Raw genomic sequence first — 20,585 nt, forward strand, 5'->3', positions numbered from 1 at the left:
CTAGGGATGGTTTAAAAATTCTCTCTCCTTCAGTCTAGATTAAATAGATCTTCAGCTCCACAGGGTATTGGAAATCTGTCCTATATTTGCATTTCCCTTAAGATCTAGTATAATATTTAGTATACAGTATAAGTATTCAGTTAATGTTTAATGAATGTGAGCTTTAAGTCAGTGGTGAGAAAAAGTGAAGAAAAAAATGTTCAGTGAGTGAATTAATTACATAAACGAGAATGAGAGGCCCAAGTGAAATCCAGCCTCTAGTCTCTCTCTCTTTGACATTCATTCATTTGTTCATTCAGCAAATATTTATGATGCCAGGCACTATGCTGACTATTCCTATAGAATATAATGACCCATATGCTGGGCAGACAATGGTTGGGAACAAAGACAGGATCTGGTCCTCTGCTTTGTTCTCAGGCCCTTCCTGAGGATGCCCAGCATCCACATCTGGAGAGAACAAAGAAGCCTCTATAAAAAGTAGCAGGTCCATTCCTCAGGCAGTATGAATAGGTTGCAATACCCAAGATCCTAATTGTTAAAAGTAATTTGCTCTAGGACGATCATCCATTAATTTGTCAAGACTTTTCCTGAAGCTATTTTCAGCATCTCCTACTTTTTGATGAAATGAATTCCATGTGTTCACTGCCTTTAGGACAAAATGTAACTTGTTTTTATTTGTCCTGATTTTTTTTTTTTTTTTTGAGATAGGATCTTGCATTGTCACTCAGACTGGAGGACAGTGATGCGACCATATCTTAGTATAACCTCAAACTCCTGGGCTCAGGCGATCGTCCCACCTCAGCCTCCAGAGTAGCTGGGACTACAACACACACTGCTAGGACTAGCTAATTTTCTTTCTTTCTTTCTTTTTTTTTTTTTTGTAGAGATAGGATCTCAGTATCTTGCCCCAGGCTGGTCTTAAATTTCTGGCCTGAAATGATCCTCCTGCCTCAGTCTCCCAAAGTGCTGAGATTACAGGCTAGAGCCACCGCACTTGGCCTGTCCTAAAATTTACACTGTTAGGTTCCCTTGGTAAATCCAAGTTGGAGCCTTTTTGGACATGTCTGTATTATCCTGGCCAGAGCTTCAAGGATCCTCGACGTTGCTCCTTTCCATTTATCTTTCCAGATTCAACAGCCACAATGTCTGAAGCCTTTCCTGACACATCTCTTTCCTGCTGTAATCTTGCTCCAATATGTTGCCCAATAAATCACAAATCGTTTTAACCCAAAGAGATCTTAGAAAACAACCCCTCTCCCCAGCTTTCTTTTCTCCTTGTTCTCTCTAAGCACTGCTTTACAAATGAGGAAAATCCACCACTTCAGCAAGTGGTAGGTCACATAGCTGGTTACCGGCACACAACAACCACATCTTCCTTTCCTGCTCTTTCATGTCTCACTTGGGCTGCAATAACCAAAATCACAGTGGGGCACAGTAGCTGACGCCTGTAATCCCAACACTGTGGGAGGCCGAAGTGGGCGGATCACTTGAGGTCAGGAGTTCGAGACTACCCTGGACAACATGGTGAAACCCCATCTCTACTAAAAAATACAAAAATGTGCCTGGCTTTGCAGCGCACACATGTAATCTCAGCTACTCCGGAGGCTGAGGCATGAGAATCACTTGAACCTGACAGGCAGAGGTTACAGTGAGCCAAGATCATGCCACTGCACTCTAGCCTGTGCGACAGAGTGAGACTCTGTCAAAACAAACAAACAAACAAAACAAAAACACACAAAAAAAAACAAAAAACAAAAAACAGAACCACAAAGAATATTCTAGATGCACAGGTCCTCTCTGCAAGAACAGGACAGTGTGTTTTGTTTTCTTCTCAATCTCTTTGATAAAGCCTATGCATTTCCCTGGTGTTCTGGCCAGGGGAGCCTACTGGATTGTAAGATACATTCCCCAGTACTAGGTCTCTACCCTGCCTCTTATTAAAATAGTTTATATTATTATCCTTTTTCTCTCCAAGTACATTATTCCTTCAAGAAAATGAAGTATGTATCATGCAGAGCAAAAATAACAATGACAATGTTTAATGAATTCCAATCAAGACTAAGTGACTTCTGTGACACCAACACATTTGCACTTAGCTTGTGTCAGCATTAATGTGAATTATCATTTCCTCAACTAATAGCATTTGGAAGTGTTCTAGAAGTTTGTCATACAAAGAAGGAAAGTCCCGTCTGTGATATCCAAAATGGGCACCCAGAGGATAGAATGGGCCGGAAACAGAACTAATAGTGATGACTGGGATTCTAAGAAAGTTGAGTAGGTAGCCCAAACCTCAGTTGTCAACTCCTGCCAATGTAAATGAGGTCTTTTGAGTCTTACCTTTTCTCTCACGGGGCTTTCTGGAGTCTTCCACTGAGGTATGATTAGTTCATGCTGCAGCTTGGGGCTGCCTTCCCCACTTCCTCCTGCCAAGACAAGATGCAAAACCATTGGAATCCCAGACCTCTATACCCCAGTTAAGCCACACATGCACTTTCTGTGAGCTGCCCCTGCACTGGGTCATTAGAAGACTTGCTGGATTTCAGGCTCTTGGCACTTCCTAGGAACTAGGCACTCTAGGGGTCGGTGATACTGTAGTAAATAGGACACATGAGGTCCCTGTACTTGTAAAGTCTACCCTCTAGAGGTGGGAGACAGACAATGAACAAGTGTTCTCAGATGGTGCTAAGTACCCTGAAGAAAATAAGCTGGGGTCATGGCATAAAGAGACATCTAGCAGGGGGTGCCTATTTGAAACAGGATGATCAACTTAGATGGCATTTGAGTCCTGAGGGGCCAGAAGGCAGCCACACAAAAACTTGGGGGAAGAGTGTCCCAGGTAGAGGAAATAGCAAGTGCAATGGCCCTGCCTGAGCAGAAGTGAACTTGGCCTGTTGAAGGAACAAGCATAAGGTAGGGGGTAGCTAGTAAATGAAAGAGGAAGTTGGTATGAGATATGGTCAGCAAGACAGCCCTGGGTCTGATAATGCAGAGACCATGGGGAGTGTCTGGATTTTCTTATAAATAGACTTGGAAGGCACTGGGTGTTTTAAATACAGAGCAATATGATCTGTGTTAAGTTTAAAAAAGATCACTCTGCCTGCATGGTGGAGAATGGGGGTGGGGTGAGGGAGAGCGGCGAGAGTGAGAGCAGAAGCAGGAAGGCCAGGCTAGAGATATGCTGGAGCCCTGGTGAGAGATGATGGTGGCTCAGATTAGAATGACATCAGTGGAGAGGAATGAAGCGGTGGGATTCTGGGCATATTCTGGAGGTCAAGCCCATGAATATTGCTCCCGTGGAGCTTTAGTTTTCTTTTTTTTTTTTTTTTTTTTTTTTTTTTGAGACGGAGTCTTGCTCTGTCGCCCAGGCTGGAGTGCAGTGGCCGGATCTCAGCTCACTGCAAGCTCCGCCTCCCGGGTTTACGCCATTCTCCTGCCTCAGCCTCCCGAGTAGCTGGGACTACAGGCGCCCGCCACGTCGCCCGGCTAGTTTTTTGTATTTTTTAGTAGAGACGGGGTTTCACCATGTTAGCCAGGATGGTCTCGATCTCCCGACCTCGTGATCCGCCCGTCTCGGCCTCCCAAAGTGCTGGGATTACAGGCTTGAGCCACCGCGCCCGGCCAGTTTTCTTGCCTGTAAATTGAAGACAATGATCCTACCTACCCATCTCACAGCTTTATTGTGGAGAGTCAATATCCAATGTCAACCTCCTACTTGGCAGAGCATCGTTACATTAATTGGAGCTTCCTAATGGCAAGTTTGCATTTGTATTCCACTTTCTACTTCCCAAATCTCTCTCTCAAACCAGTTCTCCTTCATGCTTAGGGCAACCCTGGGAAGTAGGAAGTAGGAGTCCTGTTTTGCAAGAAAGAGAATGTAAACTACAGGAGAGATTTGTTCAGGGCGCTGCAGAACTCAAATACTGGCTGCAGACCATCTTAATAAAATGGTAATTTCCCAATACCTAAACAGACTGGTCTCCGTAGTGCTCCTGGGAATGAGGCTGAGGACTCCAAAATCTATTCTGTCTAAATTAACTACATCAATCATACAGAATATGAGTGATAAAAAGACAGCCATAGTTGTTCTGTTAGAGTGGTGATTGTGAGTAATTATTAACATTCCCTTCAGAATACCAATATAATGCACTTGCAGTCAATATGAATTTTAAAAATAATCTCATTGGACCAATGCCAATTCATCAGACAGGCAAATATTAGAAACAATGCATTCATATATTTATCAAATATTTTCTGAGTACTTAACTATGTGCCAAGTACCATGCTATGAAGAGGTGCTTAATATTCATGGAGGAACAAGATAAGCATACAGCAGGAATGGCAGGAATGGTGGCTCACACCTGTAATCTCAGCACTTTGGAGGTCCGAGGTGGGTGGATCACCTGAGGTCAGGAGTTTGAGACTAGCCTGGCCAACAAGGTGAAACCCTGTGTCTACTAAAAATATGAAAATTAGCTGGGTGTGGTGGTGCATGCCTGTAATCCCAGCTACTCAGGAGGCTGAGGCACGAGAATCCCTTGAATCTGGGAGGCCAGGATTGCTCCATTGCACTCCAGACTGAGCGACAGAGAGAGACTCCATCTCAGAGAAAAAAAAAAAAAAAAAAAGACAAGCATCGCCCTTGCCCTGGTGGCTCTGATAGGCCTAGATTATTTTAAACGAAAAGGAATTCTATAATATTTAATGGAACATTTAATTGAATTAAATGGTATCTATGATTGTAAAAAAAATAGTGAAAGCAATCTACAAAAGAGGAACACAGTACATGTTAAGAAAAGGTCTCCAAAACTTGGAAATAAGGCAAAGAGCAAGCAAGATGTCTTCTCAATGTCATATCGGAGCATTGTTTAACAGACCCATCCATGGATCATTGCATCATCTAGGGGAATGTACCATTGACTTTTTATTTACCATTGATTAAAGGCTATACTCTGTGAAGTTATATAATCTATATATATCTATAGATTTCTGTCTGACAGAGATGTAAGTGATTTCAGCATAGTAGAAAGATAACCTGGCCAGGCACAATGGCTCACGCCTGTAATCCTAGCACTTTAGGAGGCCTAGGCGGGTGGATCACCTCAGGTCAGGAATTCCAGACTAGCCTGGCCAATGTGGTGAAACCTCATCTCTACTAAAAACACAAAAAATAGCCGGGTGTGGTGGCACATGCCTGTAAGCCCAGCTACTCAGGAGGCTGAGGCTGAGGCAGGAGAATCGCTTGAACCCAAGAGGCAGAGATTGCAGAGAGCCCAGATCCCACCACTGCACGCCAGCCTGGGCAACAGATAGAGATAAAGAAAAGAAAAGAAAAGAAAAGAAAAGAAAAGAAAAGAAAAGAAAAGAAAAGAAGGAACGAAAGAGGGAAATTAAAAAAGAAAGGAAACCAAGAATTATGGTTTTGCTTCATGGGGCATCCACCATTTCTGCATCTGTCCTGGGTCACAGGATTTCAACATTCTTTCTCCAATGCTTGTATCACCCCTTTCTAATGCTCCCTGAATCAGCTTTACTGTCCTGTTTGCTACCTCATTAATGAGTTGAATAAATCTTGGCCGCATTTGTATGAGTCGTGTTTTTAACTTTTGAAAACTTTGTATAGAGTCATTAAAATCATGTTTTCCAGAGAATTTAATGATGTGGAAAATGCTCATGGTGTGAAGTGAAAAATGCAAGACACCAAACTGTACTTATGGTATGGTTCCAATTTTATCAATATATATCCATAGGAACACACAAAGAATGGGGAGGGGAAAAAAATATCAGTAGCAACTGTGGATTTGGGGGTTGCAGATCATTTTATTTCTTTTACACTTTTCATTATTTCCCAGATATTCTACAGCAAGTGGTCTCCAAGGACTCAGAACTCAGAGAAGGCGCCTGTGCTAGGAGCAGTAACTTGCTTCCCTTGTCTTTCTTCATGCTTTTCTCCTGAACTAAGCACTGACACAGGCCTGGTGCTACCCTCGAACCTCCTGTGCCTCAGTTTCCCCTTCGGTACAATAGCTCAAAGGGCGGTTCCTTTGAGTTCTTTGGGAGGACCGCCCGACCTCGGCCCCTGGAAGTTCCGAACTGTCGGAAGAGCTCTCAGCCTCTGGGTTTGAGGCGTCTCGGGGGTCCAGCCAGCCCACCCCGCCCCGCCGGTGCTCGCTTTATTTGAAAACGCTGACTCTTGGTCCCCCAGGCAGCAGTCTGGAGTCAGCCCAGCCCGTCTGCAGCGGTGGAGCCAGGGCTAAGCCTTCTCCGGTCATAATGACTGAACGCGGGCACAGCCCCCCGGGACCATTCCTTCCGCGAAATCTGCGTAGAGCCCCCGAGGGATGGGGCCGGGGAGGGGGTTGGTGTCTGGGAAACTAGTCGTGAGAAACACGGACATCACCCGGCATCTAAGCTGGAAACATCCAGTCCGACCCCTTCGCTTCACAGAAGGGGAAACTGAGGACCAAAGAAGGCGGCCGTCGGGTTGGCGTGGAAAGAGAGCCCTGGTTTACAGTGCCACCGCGGACCTCAACCCGTAGCATGGCCATGGGCAAGTCCTTTCCCTTTCGTGGGCCTCGGTTTCCCCATCTGTGAAATGGGTGCGTTTGACTTGGCCTTCGGTAGGGCTCCTGCCTGCTCAGGGATCCGAAGTGTACGGCTGGAGATACCCAGCGAGCCATCCCCCAGCCAAAGCCACCACAGTCTCCCGCGGGCATTTTATGTCCTACCCCACCAGTGTGGCAGGCACCGAGCCTGGTCCCAGGAAGCCGCTCCCAGGCCACATGGGCAGGGCGCTCGGGATGCTCGGCGCTGGCGAGTGCAGCGGGCGGTAGAGAGAAAGACAGAGAGAGAGGCGGAGCGGACACGAGGGACCGTGAGAAAACGGAGGAGGATAAGCCGCGAGAACGGCGGAAAGAGAAGCCAAAAGCAGAAAAACAGAGGAAGGAGAAGGCGATAGGGGAAGGCAAGCCCCTGAACGGACCCGCTGTTTTCTGGCTGTGCCAGGTTTCCCCAACCTCCGCCACCTCCCAGGGCGCACAACGTGGGAACAAAGCCCGGGCTCCCAGGCTGGAGGCGGCGGGGGCGCAGGCCCCGCAGAGTTGCGGGAGGCGCAGGGGTCGCGGTCCCAGCGCTCCGGACCCGCAGGGCGACTCCCAGGTCTCCGGGCCACCCAGATCTCCGGGCCACCCAGCCTCCATCCCCCAGCGCCTGGCCACTTACTTGTCCATCCAGGCTCCCGCGCCGCCCGCGGCCGGAGGAGCTGCAGGGCGAGCGCCAGCAAGCAGAGCCGGGCGGCGCCTGCGCCCCCTGGCATGGTGGCGGCGGCCCTCAGCGCTCCGCGATCACACGCCCTCAGCCATGCCTGCCTCCGGCCCGGCGGCGGTGGAGGCGCGTCTGGAACCCCCCGGCTCGCCCCGCGCCTCCCCACCCGGCTCCCAGCCCTCAGCCGAGACGCTCCGCCCCCAGCCCCGCGGGGCTCCGCCAGGGGATGGAGGAGGGGAGGCTCCCGCCCGGAGGGGGCTGGAGGGAGCGGCCGGGGAGGAGCTGGCGAGACTCGGGGGAGCAGGGCAGGCTCAGGTGAAGGAGACCGCGGGGAAGGGAGAATCCGAGCCCCCAAGGAGGAGGGATTCGTGGTGGACTCGGCCCGTAGAGGGTCGGGGACTCGAGCTTCTGGGAGTTAAACTGGACCCCTCTCCGCACAGCGGTCCGTTTACTGTCCCGCACGGTGCCAGACGCCTTGGGTGACACTCAGAGGAGACTCACCCAGCGCCGTGCCCCAGAGGCCGCCACTCTCGTAGGCAGGCTCAGAAAGAGTTAACCCAACCACCAGGCACAAAGAACTAAGCGCTCTATGGACTTTTTTTTTTTTTTTTTAGCAGGACGCAAATCCAGGAGCCATTCCTTCTGCCTGGGAGGAGGGAGTGGTGAAGACCAGAGGAATCCCAGAGGAGAAGACATCTGAGATCGGGAGGAGCAATGGAACATCAGGCGGAGGAAACAGCCCAGACAATCGCACTGGGACGTGAAAACTCTTGGGCTGCATTGGGGGAGAAAACCAGAATTGGGGATAGTTAGGGTTTTGGAGGGAAACGCAGGGAGATGAAACCAAAAATAATAATAATTACTGTTACTTATTGAGGACTTTCTATGTACTAGAATAAGAAAATCATGATAGCTAAGACTGATAAAACGCTAAGTGTCAAACACCATCTTCAGCACTTTACACATATTCACTTATTTAATCGAAGAAAATAACTTATCCAGGGACTCTGCATACATTATCTCTTTTCATTAGCCCAATAATCCCATGGGGTGGGTACTAGTACTATCCCTGTTTTAGAAATGAGGAAATCAAACCTGAGAGGCTAAACCACTTGTCCAAGGTTACACAGCTAATGCCAGCTCCTGGATTCAAACCCACATCCGTCTAACTCCAGAGCCTGATGCAACACACCTTATTTTCCAGGTGGGGAAACTGATAATGAGACTTGCCTAAGATCCCTTAGCAAGTTTTAGCAAAGCCTCGTTCTAGAAACCCAGTCTCAAACCTCGTCCTTTTTCTGAGCCTCTTTAGTCAAACCCAGGTTGACTAGAGAAGTGCTGTGTGTCAGAGAGGGCGAGGCACTCCTGAAGATGATGGATAGGCAGGTCTATCAAACCCTACTCATGGGCATCCATGAGGGAAATAAAAGATGTGGTTCTGGCCATTAATGTCGTTTGGGACTCTGTTAGTCTCCTCCAGCTGCCGTCAAATTCGTATCCTTCTGTGAACCCAAAATATGTGAGATAGGTCTCAGTCAATTTAGAAGGTTAATTTTGCCAGGATTAAGAACGTGCTCGTGACACAGCCTCAGGAGGTCCCAACACGTGCCCAGGGCGGTCGGGGTACAGCTTCCTTTTATATATTTTGGGGAGACATGAGACATCAATCAATATGTGTAGGATGTACATTGCTTCCGGGTCCGGTAAGGTGAGAAAACTCCAAGCTACAGAAGGGGTGGTGCTTCCAGGTTATAAGTAGATAAGAAACAGAAGAGGTTACGTTCTTTTGAGTCCTTGATCAACCTTCCGCTGAATACACAATTTAGTCTAGCTCAGTGAATCTGCATTTTTACATAAACAATAGGGCAGAAGAAGCAATCAGATATGCATTTGTTTCCCGCGAGTCTCAGAGGCATGACTTTAAGTTCTGTCTGTCCTTTGTCCACAAGGAATTTCCTTGTGTGAAAATTGTGAGGAAGCTATAGAGCTGTTTATCTTTGTAGCTATCTTATTTAAGAATAAAATGGTGTCCTGGCGCTGTGGCTTATGCCTCTAATCCCAGCACTTTGGGAGGCCAAGGCGGACAGATCACCTGAGGTCAAGAATTAGAGACCAGTCTGACCAATGTGGCAAAACCCTGTCTCTACTAAAAATACAAAAAAAATTAGCGGGGCATGGTGGCACACCTGTAATACCAGCTACTCAGGAGGCTGAGGCAGGAGATTGCTTAAACCTCGGGGAAGTAGAGGTTGCAGTGAGCCAAGATCATGCCACTGCACTCCAGCCTGGGCAACAGAGTGAGACCCCATTTCAAAAAAAAAAAACAGAAAAGAATAAAATGGGAGGCAGGTTTGCCTGACGTTGTTCCCAGCTTAACTTTTCCCTTGGCTTAGTGATTTGGGGGTCCTAAGATTTATTTTCCTTTTACACTTCTCACATGCAGAATACATTCACCCCATCCCAGCAGCCCAAACATCTTCACTCATTCCAGCATTAATTCTAAGTCTGAAGTGTCTAAATTTCATCTGTATTAGATATGGGTGAGACTTGAAGTTTGATTCATCCTGAGGCAAAATTCCTCTCAGCTTCCAAATACAACATGGTGGGACAGGCATAGGATAGACGTGCTGATTCCAAAAGAGAGATGCTGAAAAGAACAAGGTGACAGGTCCCCAAAAGTGCAAAATCTAGCAAGGCAAATTCCATCAGATCTTAAAGTTCTTCAACAATCCTCTTTGGCTGGATGTTCTGCCCTGTAGGCCCACTGGGTCAGCAGTGTCACCCCCACAGCACTAGGCAGTGGCCAGCATCATAGCTCTTTGCCACAGTCCCCTACCCCAAGGCACTGGGCAGGGGCAGCCTGGCCTGCTTAAGAGAAGGAGACTCCACCCTTTCACTCCCTGCCTCCCCAACAGCCCGCTGTGGTGGGAGTGGCAACCCTGATGATCTGTGAATCATTTTTCTTAAAGAATGAAGCAAGCTGTATTATCCTGTCCTATAGAACAAAATTCTAAAAGCCTTCCTTTGTTTCATCCTGTCTTTACTCCTTTTGGTCTAAACTGGCAATGTCTTTGCTGGTAAAACCCATCTCTATTTCTAGCTTCTAATGAGATGACTGATTAGCTCCATGGGTTATTGTCCATCCACACCCTTAGCGTTCTCTCCAGAAAATCCTTTTTCATGTTTTGCAAGATGAATAGGCCGATAATTTTCCAAATCTTCAAGTTTTGTTTCCTTTTTGCTTAGCAATTCCTTCCATTTATCTCCGTCCACTCACATTTTACGTAAGTACCAAGGAGAAGCCAGGCCTCATCTTCAACACTTTGGAAATCTCTGCAGCTAAATGTTTAAGTTCATCACTTGCAATTTCTACTTTCCACAAAACACTAGAACACAGTTGGTGGTGGAGAAAACACAAACTCAAAGTGCTTTTTCCTTTTCTCTCACTCAACACAACAACAATCAACAGAGAAGACTTCTGTGATCAAAGATGTGGGGGCTTTCCCCACACACCAAGCAGCAATCAATTCAGACACTACCCACCTACAGATCGCATCAGATCCCACAGGTTGAGGGCTCAGTTTCCAAGATTGGGCCCCCTTCAGACACCAGTCACAAGTCTGGGCTTCCAGAACTTCTGACCGACTGACTTCCAATTGGGGTTCCCAGGACACCTCTTTGGGTTTAATTAATTTACTGGAGCAGCTCACAGAACTCAGGGAAGCACTTGTTTACGTAAACCCAGCAAGGCCTGTGTCTTCAGATTCTTCTTGACCTCTCTGTGCAACATTCCTTCCTCAAGAGTATAGGGCAGCTTGCTTCAGCACTACGTCTATTAAATTGGAAAGATATAGAGATTAGTCTGGCTCCTGTGCAAGGATAACATGAAAATTCATGATGCATTCTATATTTTAAAAGTAAAAAATAAAGAGTATAGGGCAGGCTCCTCTCTGCAGTGAGAGTCTATGACCCACAATTAGATTATAGTCCTGCTGTAGGCAGGTGAAGGAAGGGCAGAAGAAGGTCAGATTCTGTTTCCTGGCACCTGTTTCTGAGACCTAAAGTGCCCCAATATCACAACAAAAGACTATAACAAGGGCTATGGGAGTTATGAGACAGGAAACATAGATGAAAACCAATATACATATATATCATAATATCACAGCAATTCAGCTGAACCCTTTGCCATGTTATAAGTAGTACTGGGGTTCACAAACCAATATCCCAAGATATGGCACTTTGACACATTAAACTAAAAAAGGCTTCACGTCTCTTTGACCTTTCCCCACACTCTCCTGTCTCTCAATCCTTTGTCTCTCCCAAAGCACAGGATGAAGTTGTTCTCTGAAATTCCCTTATCTGCCTAAAGTCTGGACCTGCCAAAGAAGACAACAACTGTCTCGGGTGCCTTCCCTGTGTTTTCATTAGCTGCATTCATATCGCAGGAAGACTGGAGTCTGTCAACACACCTGAACAGACTTTTGTCACAAACCATTGTCAGGTCTGTGGGCCAAAAGACTCTGTCCTAGGCCATTGTATGTTCTTCAAGCCCACCGAATTCCCCTAAAAATCATGTACTATCCCCCTAAAATCATCCACACTTCCCTATCTCCCTTTCCCCTAAGAAGTAGGGTGTATAAACATCCGTACCCCAATGGGATATTGGACAGTCACTCTGTGATTCTCTCCCATGCATGCTAATAAATGTGTATGCATTGTCTCCAGTTAATCTGCCTTTTGTGAGTTGATTTTTTGCTGAAACTTCAGAGGGCAAAGGGGAAGTTTTCTCTTAGCCCCTACACAAGAATCACCTTTCCTCCAGTTTCCAATAACATGTTCCTCATTTCCATCATAGACCTCACCAGAATAGCTCTTAATATTCATGTTTCTACTAATATTCTGTTCCTGATGATATATGCATTCTCCAAGATGAGAGAAGCTTTCTCTACAGGTCTCCTCCTGTCTCCCTGAGCCCTGGTCAGAATCACCTTTAACATCTACACTTCTTTTTTTTTTTTTTTTTTTTTTTATACTTTAAGTTCTAGGGTGCATGTGCACAATGTGCAGGCTTGTTACATATGTATACATGTGCCATGTTGGTGTGCTGCACCCATTAACTTGTCATTTACATTAGGTATATCTCCTAATGCTATCCCTCCCCCCTACCCCCTCTCCACAATAGGCCCTGGTGTGTGATGTTCCCCTTCCTGTGTCCAAGAGATCTCACTGTTCAATTCCCACCTATGAGTGAGAGCATGCGGTATTTGGTTTTCTGTTCTTGCGATAGTTTGCTGAGAATGATGGTTTCCAGCTGCATCCATATCCCTACAAAGGACACGAGCTCATCCTTTTTTATGGCTGCATAGTATTCCATGGTGTAAATGTGCCACATTTTCTTAATCCAGTCTGTCACTGATGGACATTTGGGTTGGTTCCAAGTCTTTGCTATTGTGAATAGTGCCACAATAAACATATGTGTGCTACATCTACACTTCTATCAATAGTCCTTCAAAGCAATCTTGGCTTTTTCTAGCATGCACCTCAAAGCTCATCCAGCCTTTACCCATTACTCGGTTGCAAACTAACTTCCGCATTTTTAGGTATTTTGTTATAGCATAGCTGACTTCTCAGTATCAAAACCTGTATTAGTCTGTTAAGGCTGCCAAAACAAAATACCACAAACTGGTGGCTTAAATAACAGATTTTTTTTTTTTTTTTTTGAGACAGAGTCTCTCTCTGTTGCCCAGGCTGGAGTGCAGTGGTGCAATCTTAGCTCACTACAACCTCTACCTCCCAGGCTCAAGCGATCCTTCTGCTTCCTGAGTAGCTAGGACTATAGGTGCACACCACCACACCTGGCTAATTTTTGTATATTTTTGTTGAGATGGGATTTTGCCATGTAGACGAGGCTGGTCTCAAACTCCTGGGCTCAAGCAATCCTCCCTCCTCAGCCTCCCAAAGTGCTGGGATTATGGGCAAGAGTGACCACACCCGGCCAGAAATTTATTTTCTCACAGTTCTGGGGGCTAGGAGTCCAAGCTCAAGCTCCCATCAGGCTTGCTTTCTGGCAAGGCCTCTGTTCCTGGCCTGTAGAATGGTCACCTCCTCACTGTGCCCTCACATGGCCTCTTCTCTCAGTGAGACAGAGAGTGAGTGGAGGGGATGGGTCTCTTCCTCTTATTATTTTATTTTATTTTATTTTATTTTATTTTATTTTAATTTATTTTTGAGATGAAGTCTTGCTCTGTCACCCAGGCTGGAGTACAGTGGCACAATCTCAGCTCACTGCAACCTCCACCTCCCGGGTTAAACAATTCTCCTGTCTCAGCCTCCCAAGTAGCTGGGATTACAGGTGTGTACCACCACGCCCAGCTAATTTTTTGTACTTTTAGTAGAGATGGGATTTCACCATGTTGGCCAGGTTGGTCTCGAACTCCTGACCTCAAGTCATTCACCCACCTCAGCCTCCCAAAGTGCTGGGATTACAGGCGCCCAGCCTCTCTTCCTCTTATGATAAGGACATCAGTCCTATCGGAGTAGGGCCCCACCCTCATGACCTCATTTAACCTTCATTACCTCCTTAGAAGCCCTATCTCCAAATCCAGTCACATTGGGGGTTAGGATTCCAACTTATGAATTTGGGGGCTGGGAGAGACAAATGTAGTCTATAATTATGGCTATAGCCCTAGAGCCATGAGACTACAATTCTAGTCCCAGTTTTCTCTCCAACCAGTTCTGTGACCTTGGGTGAGTCACTTCTCCTTTCTGGGACTGAGTTTCTGCTGAATAACTTGGGAACAGGAATGGCTGCCCCCAGTGCATGTCACCCAGGAGCTGTGACGAGCAATTGCGATGATGGGAGTGAAAGTTCCGTGACAAGTGGAAAATGCTGAAGTGCCATGCCTAACTGACTCTGTAGACAGGTCTCCTTGCAAAAGACATACAAACTCCATACTCGAAGTTCCCTTCCCTTTGCTGGCACTCGGCTGATCAATATTTAATCAGTATGTAGGCCTGAAAATTGGGAGGTAGCTCACAAGACAAAAAGTCCAGTGGTTCATGCACAACCAAGGAATCACAGAGTTCCCAGTGTAGTCTCATCCTACTCCTCCTCCCCACTTATCCACAGGAACGGGTATATATACAACTTTGACCTTGTAGAAGCCTTCCCATGTATTTGTAAAGAACGTATATGTTATTTATAAAGAGTATTAAGTCGCTACATAATCTTTGAAATATTCATGACATTTAACCTAGTAATTACATTTCTGGGAAACTATCCTAAAAAAATAATCTGCAATGCACACACAGATTTATGGACTAGAATGCTCATAATGGTGTTATTTATAATAGTGAAAATATTGGAAACAACCTAAATATTCAACTGTGAAAGAACAGTTCATAAATTATAGAATATCCATAAGATGGATTATTATGCAGCCACTTAAAATGATGGGAGTTTCTGCTCTGATGGTAGGTGAAAAAAAGCAGGGTCCAAAATTACATTTAAGTATGATCTCAGCTATGTAAATAAAAGACATTTCTAAAAAGACTTGAAGGAAGCGTGTCATAATGTTAACAGTAGTAACCTCTGCATGGTAAAACTATGGATGACAGGGTTTTTTGGTTCGGTTTTGTTTTCCTGTGTGTTCTTTCTCTCTCTTTCATTTTCTACAATAATGAAGTACAGTCAGGCATTGCTTAATGACAGGGATACATTCTGAGACACATCATTAGGCGATTTTGTCATGGGAACATCATAGAGTGCACTTACACAAACCTAGATGGCATAGCCTATCATACAACCAGGCTATATGGTGTAGCCTATTGCTCCTGGGTGACAAACCTGTATAGCATCCTACTGTACTGAATACTGTAGGCAACTGTAACACAATTGTAAGTACTTGTGCATCTAAACATAGAAAGTACAACGCAGTGTGCTACGATGGGCTATGATGCCACTAGGGGACAGGAATATTTCAGTCTTATGGGATCAGGCATCTGGTCCCTCATTGACTGAAATGTCATTATATGGCACATAACTATATTACTTTAGTCATGGGAGGGTGGGTAAATGTTAAATACAGAAAGGAACACAAAAGGTATCTTAAACAGAGTTTTGCAAACTTGACCTCTGTATGTATATACGGCTGACCTTCTCTGACGATGGGAAAACTGAGCCGAAGTTACAGCAACCAGTTCCAGAATGTGGGAGTTGAAGTGACACAGGTCACTGGTCATCTCTAGCTAGAGTATACTATTAATATTATGGTTAGGAAGTGGCCATCCTGCCAGGGATTAAATCCCTTTTCTGTCCCTTCTTAGCTGTGTGAACTTGGGCCACTAAATTTTTCTGTGATGCTGTTGTCTCATCTATAAAGGACAATGATAATGACAGTTTTTGTGAGGCTTAAATGGGTATTTAGAATAGCATCTATCACACAGCAGGCAGTCAATGAATGCTAGTCAGTATTACCCTCCTTCTACTGCTAATAAGCACTGAGAGGTGGGCTGTTATTTATAATGCCTAGCTTGTGCTTTTTGTTGTATAATGTGTGAAGAGTCTAATTTTATACTTGTTGTCTAATTATTATCAATGATAATGGTCATGTTATACTATTATTGTCTTTTTCCTATCCCCTCGCCCTAGATTGTGAGCCCCTTGTGAATAGGAGCTGGACCTTGTTCTTCACTCAGCCCTCCAGCATTTGGGAGGCACAATCAATGTTTAATTAAACAAATTAGAAGTTAAACAATTAATAATAATTATCTCATCCTGGCTCCGCTCAAACTTCCAAGCCCCTCATTAAAGAATCATCTTTGTTGTGTCCCTGTTATGGGAATAATGTTGGACCTCTGATAACTTTGCTTTGTGAACCATTTTCTCAGCAACTTGCTCTTTAAAGTTCTGTTTACTTAGATATAATTTATATACATTAACATTCTCTGTTTTTTAAATCTATGGTTCCATGAGTTTTGACAAGCACACACCGTGGAATAACCACTTGCAGATCAAGACCACGCCAAAAACTTTCCTCCTATCTCTTTGCATTCAGCCACTCCCCTCACTCCTGAAATCACTGGTCTATTTTATGTCCTTCTCAAGTTGCCTTTTCCAGATGTCATATAAATAGAAGCACACAGGATATAGACTCTGGATATGGTTTCTTTCACTTAGCATAGTGCATTTAAGATTCATCCAGGTCACTGCATTATCAATATTTCCTGCCTTTTTATCATTCAGTAGTACTCCATTGTATAGATGTGTCATTGTCAGTTTATTCGGTCACCCGTGAAGGATATTTGGGTGTTTCAGTTTTGGTTGGTCATGAATAAAGTCACTATATATATATATTCAGGTTTTATTTGAACACAATCTTTCGTTTCCGTAGGGTGAAAGCAATTCCACTGGGTATTGTGGTTAAGTATATGTTTAACTTTACAAGGAACTGCAAAAAATATTTTCCAAGGTGGTTGTACAACTTTGCCTTCCCACAAGCAAGGTGTGAAAGTTCTGGTTGCTCTGCTTCCTTGTCAGCACTTGGTATTGCAAGTTCTTTTGATTTTAGCCATTGTAATGGATGTGTAGTTTCTTAACAATTATCTTGCTCTTCAAATACTCCATGATGTAGCCAGGTAGGATGATTATATCCATTTTGATGAAAGGAATTAAAGCCTAAAGAGAGTCTTTACTCATGTTTTATCGATATAGTAAAGACTTTAGTCTTTATTTCTGTTTTTTTAAATAATTCCCAGAAGAAGCAAATCTCCCTAAACCCTGGATAACTCACAAAGCTCTTGAAATCATTCATTCAGCAAGCATTCACTGAATACCTATTATGTTCCCAGCATCTGCTAAAATCTACAGAGAGTCTGAGATAGGGTTTCCATTATAACAATTATGGTAAGGGGAGGGGCATAAAAGAAAGGAGCTGGTAGGAACTGCCAAGTAAATTAAGTGACTGATTACAGAGGAGGATCAAGTTTCTTGACATATGACTCGTGTCCTTTGATTTGTCAACATTGGGTACTGTCCCCAACATGGTGCATAATAACAACTATCATATATGGAGCACCCTGATTGGTTCCAAGCACAGTGCCTACATCATCTCATTTTATGCCCATAACAGTCCCATGAAGAGATCTTAGGTTAAACTATCAGGAAGTGTTGACTTTGTAGGTCAGAAACAGTTAAACATTGGTAATGTGCAGGAGCTCTATCTCGGCTCACTGCAGCCTCTGCCTCCCAGGTTCAAGTGATTCTCCTGCCTCAGCCTCTGGGGTAGCTGGGACTACAGGCATGTGCCACAACACCCAGCTAATTTTTTGTATTTTTAGCAGAGACAGAGTTTCACCGTGTTGGCCAGGCTGGTCTTGAACTCCTGGCCTCAAACAATACATCTGCCTTAGCCTCCCAAATTGCTGGGATTACACAAGCATAAGCCACTATCCCCAGTGAAAGTATTTTTTTAAATCTCCAAGTATCTGGGGATTTTCCACCTATTTTTCTGTTACTGATTTCTAATTTCATTCAGTTGAAATCTGACTGCAGCCTTTGTATACTTTCTATTCTTTTAAATTTGTTAAGGTGTGTTTTATGGCTCAGAATGGGGTTTATCTTGGTGAATGTTCCATGATGTCTTGAGAATGTATGAATCTGCTGTTGTTGAATGAAGTACTATTGGGTTCAACTATGCCCTTACTGATACCCTGCCTGCTTTATCTATCTGTTACCAACAGAGGAATACTGAGGTTCTCAACTATAATAGTGCCTTCATCTATTTCTCCTTGTTGTTCTATCAGCTTTTGCCTCACATAGTTTGATGCTCTCTGTTAGGTGCATACACTTTAAGGACTGTTATGTCTTCCTGGAATATTGACACCTTCATCATTATATAATGTCCCCCTTTATTCCTTGCTCTGAAGTCTGCTCTGTTACACTACAATCACTTTTGATTAGTATTTGCTGAGTGTATTTTTCTCTATCCCTTTCCTTTTAATCTGTATGTGTCTTTATATTTGAAGTTGAGTTTATTACAGACGACATATAGTTGAGTCTTCTTTTTTGATCTACTCTGAACTGTCTTCTAATTGATATATTTAGACCTTTGACATCTAAAGTCATTGTTGATATAGATGAACTATTACGTATCATATTTGTTACTCTTTTCTATATGTTGCCCTTATTCTGTGTTCCTATTTTTGTCTTTCATATTTTCTCTGGCTTCTGTGGCTTTAGGCATTTTTATGATTCTATTTTCTCTCCTTTTTTAGCATATCAGGTTGTCCTAGGGTTTGGAAAATACATTTACAACTAATCCAAGTCCACTTTCAAATAACACTGTACCACTTCCTGGGTAGTGCGAATACCTTATAATAAGAAAATAGTCCTAATTCCTCCCATTCCTTGTATTATTGCTGTGATTCATTTCTCTAACAGATAATCATGCACATGTATACATAAACATTTATAATTGAATACATTGTTGCTATTATTATTTTGAACACAATGTTATCTCTTAGAAGAATTAAGAATAGGAAAAATAAAAGTTTCAATTTATTGTCATTTATTTATTCTCTGTTGCTCATTTTTTCTTTAGGTAAACCTAAGTTTCTGACCCTATATCAATTTCCTTCTCCCTGAAGAACTTTTAAAAAATATTTATTGGCTGGGCGTGGTAGCTCACGCCTGTAATCCCAGCACTTTGAGAGGCAGAGACGGGTGGATCATGAGGTCAAGAGATCGAGACCATCCTGGCCAACATAGTGAAACCCCATCTCTACTAAAAATACAAAAATTAGCTGGGCTTGGTGGTGCACGCCTGTAGTCCCAGCTACTCAGGAGGCTGGAGAATCGCTTGAACCTGGGAGGTGGAGGTTGCAGTGAGCCAAGATCGCGCCACTGCACTCCAGACTGGGCAGCTGAGAGAGGCTCTGTCTGGGAAAAAAAAAAAAAAATGCTTGCAACGCAGATCTATTGGCAGCAACAAATTCCTTCCATTTTTGTTTGAGAAAGGCTTTATTTCTCCCTAGCTTTTTTTTTTTTTTTTTTTTTTTTTTTTGAGACAGAGTCTCACTCTGTTGCCTAGCCTGGAGTGCAATCGCGCAATCTCGGCTCACTGCAACCTCCTCGCCCCAGGTTCAAGAGATTCTCCCGCCTTAGCCTGCCAAGTAGCTGGGATTACAGGTGCGTGCCACCACTCCTGGGTAATTTTTTTTTCTTTTTTTTAGTAGAGACGGGGTTTCACCATGTTGGCCAGGCTGATCTTGAACTCATGACCTCAGGTAATCCACCCACCTCGGCCTCCCAAAGTGCTGGGACTACAGGCGTGAGCCACTGCGCTCGGCCTCTCCTTTGTTGTTGAGGAATTCTGTACCATGGTGTACAGAATTCTGGATTGGTGGGATTTTTCTCTTAACACTTTAAATATTACACTCAATTCTCTTGTTGCTTGCATAGTTTCTGAAAAGCTAGGTCCAATTTTTTGCTCTTCCTTAAGTGAGGTGTTTTTTTCTTTCCCCTGGCTTCTTTCAAGATTTTGCCTTTGTGTTTGATTTTCAGAAGTTTTATTACGATATGCCTAGGTGTAGTTTTTCATTTGTTTGTTCATTTTAACATATTTCTTGTGTGTGACTAGGTGTCCCTGTTTTTTGTTTGTTTGTTTGTTTACTTGGCATATCTCCTGCCTGGTGTTCTCTGAGCTTTTTGGATCTGTGGTTTGGTGTCTGTCATTGGGGAAATTCACATATTGCTTCTGCTCCTTTCTCTTTTTCTTCTCCTTCTGGTATTTTCATTGTGCATATCTGTACCTTTTGTACTTGTCTCAGAATTCTTGGGTATTCTGTTTTTTCAGTCTTTTCTTCTCTTTGCTACTCAGTTTTGCAAATTTCTATTCTCACATCCTCAGGCTCAGAGATTTTTTTCTTAGCCGTGTTCAGTCTACTCATGAGCCCATCATAGATTCTTCATTTCTGTAACAGTGATTTTAATCTCTAATATTTCTTTTTAATTCTTAGAATTCCCTCCTCTCTGTTTATGTTATCTATCTGTTCTTGCATGTTGTCTCTTTATCCATTAAAGCCCTCAGCATATTAATCATATTTAAGTTTTTTTTTCAGTTGGTTGAGCATGGTGGCTCATGCCTGTAATCCCAGCAATTTGGGAGGCCAAGGCAGGTGGATCATCTGAGGTCAGGAGTTAAGACTAGCCTGGTCCAACATGGTGAAACCCTGTCTCTACTAAAAATAACAAAAGTTAGCTGGGCATGGTGGCACATGCCTGTAGTCCCTGCTACTCAGGAGGCTAAGGCAGGAGAATTGCTTGA

General features: G+C 44.1%; 1 protein-coding gene and 1 pseudogene across 5 annotated transcripts in view; one reads left to right on the plus strand and one right to left on the minus strand.

Annotated features, from left to right (window-relative positions):
• The window catches only part of ADAM19 (ADAM metallopeptidase domain 19), a 98,929-nt gene extending 91,492 nt beyond the window's left edge, over positions 1-7,437 (minus strand). For 4 of the 5 annotated variants that reach the window (XM_021939909.2, XM_021939910.2, XM_003900439.3 and 1 more), the window contains exons 1-2: positions 7,219-7,437; positions 2,338-2,423 (exon numbers count right to left, since the gene is read on the minus strand). In XM_021939909.2, coding sequence (XP_021795601.2) covers positions 2,338-2,423; positions 7,219-7,312 — 180 coding nt within the window. In that variant the 5' untranslated portion in view covers positions 7,313-7,437. Of the gene's footprint in view, positions 1-2,337; positions 2,424-7,218 lie in introns of those variants that run through there. The other variant, XM_021939911.2, reaches the window with a different exon arrangement.
• Positions 7,438-11,073: 3,636 nt separating this feature from the next.
• Positions 11,074-11,174, plus strand: LOC116275106 (annotated as a pseudogene).
• Positions 11,175-20,585: the final 9,411 nt, after the last annotated feature.

This window comes from Papio anubis, chromosome 5, assembly GCF_008728515.1.
Source record: "Papio anubis isolate 15944 chromosome 5, Panubis1.0, whole genome shotgun sequence".
In the NCBI taxonomy this organism is placed as follows: domain Eukaryota; kingdom Metazoa; phylum Chordata; class Mammalia; order Primates; family Cercopithecidae; genus Papio; species Papio anubis.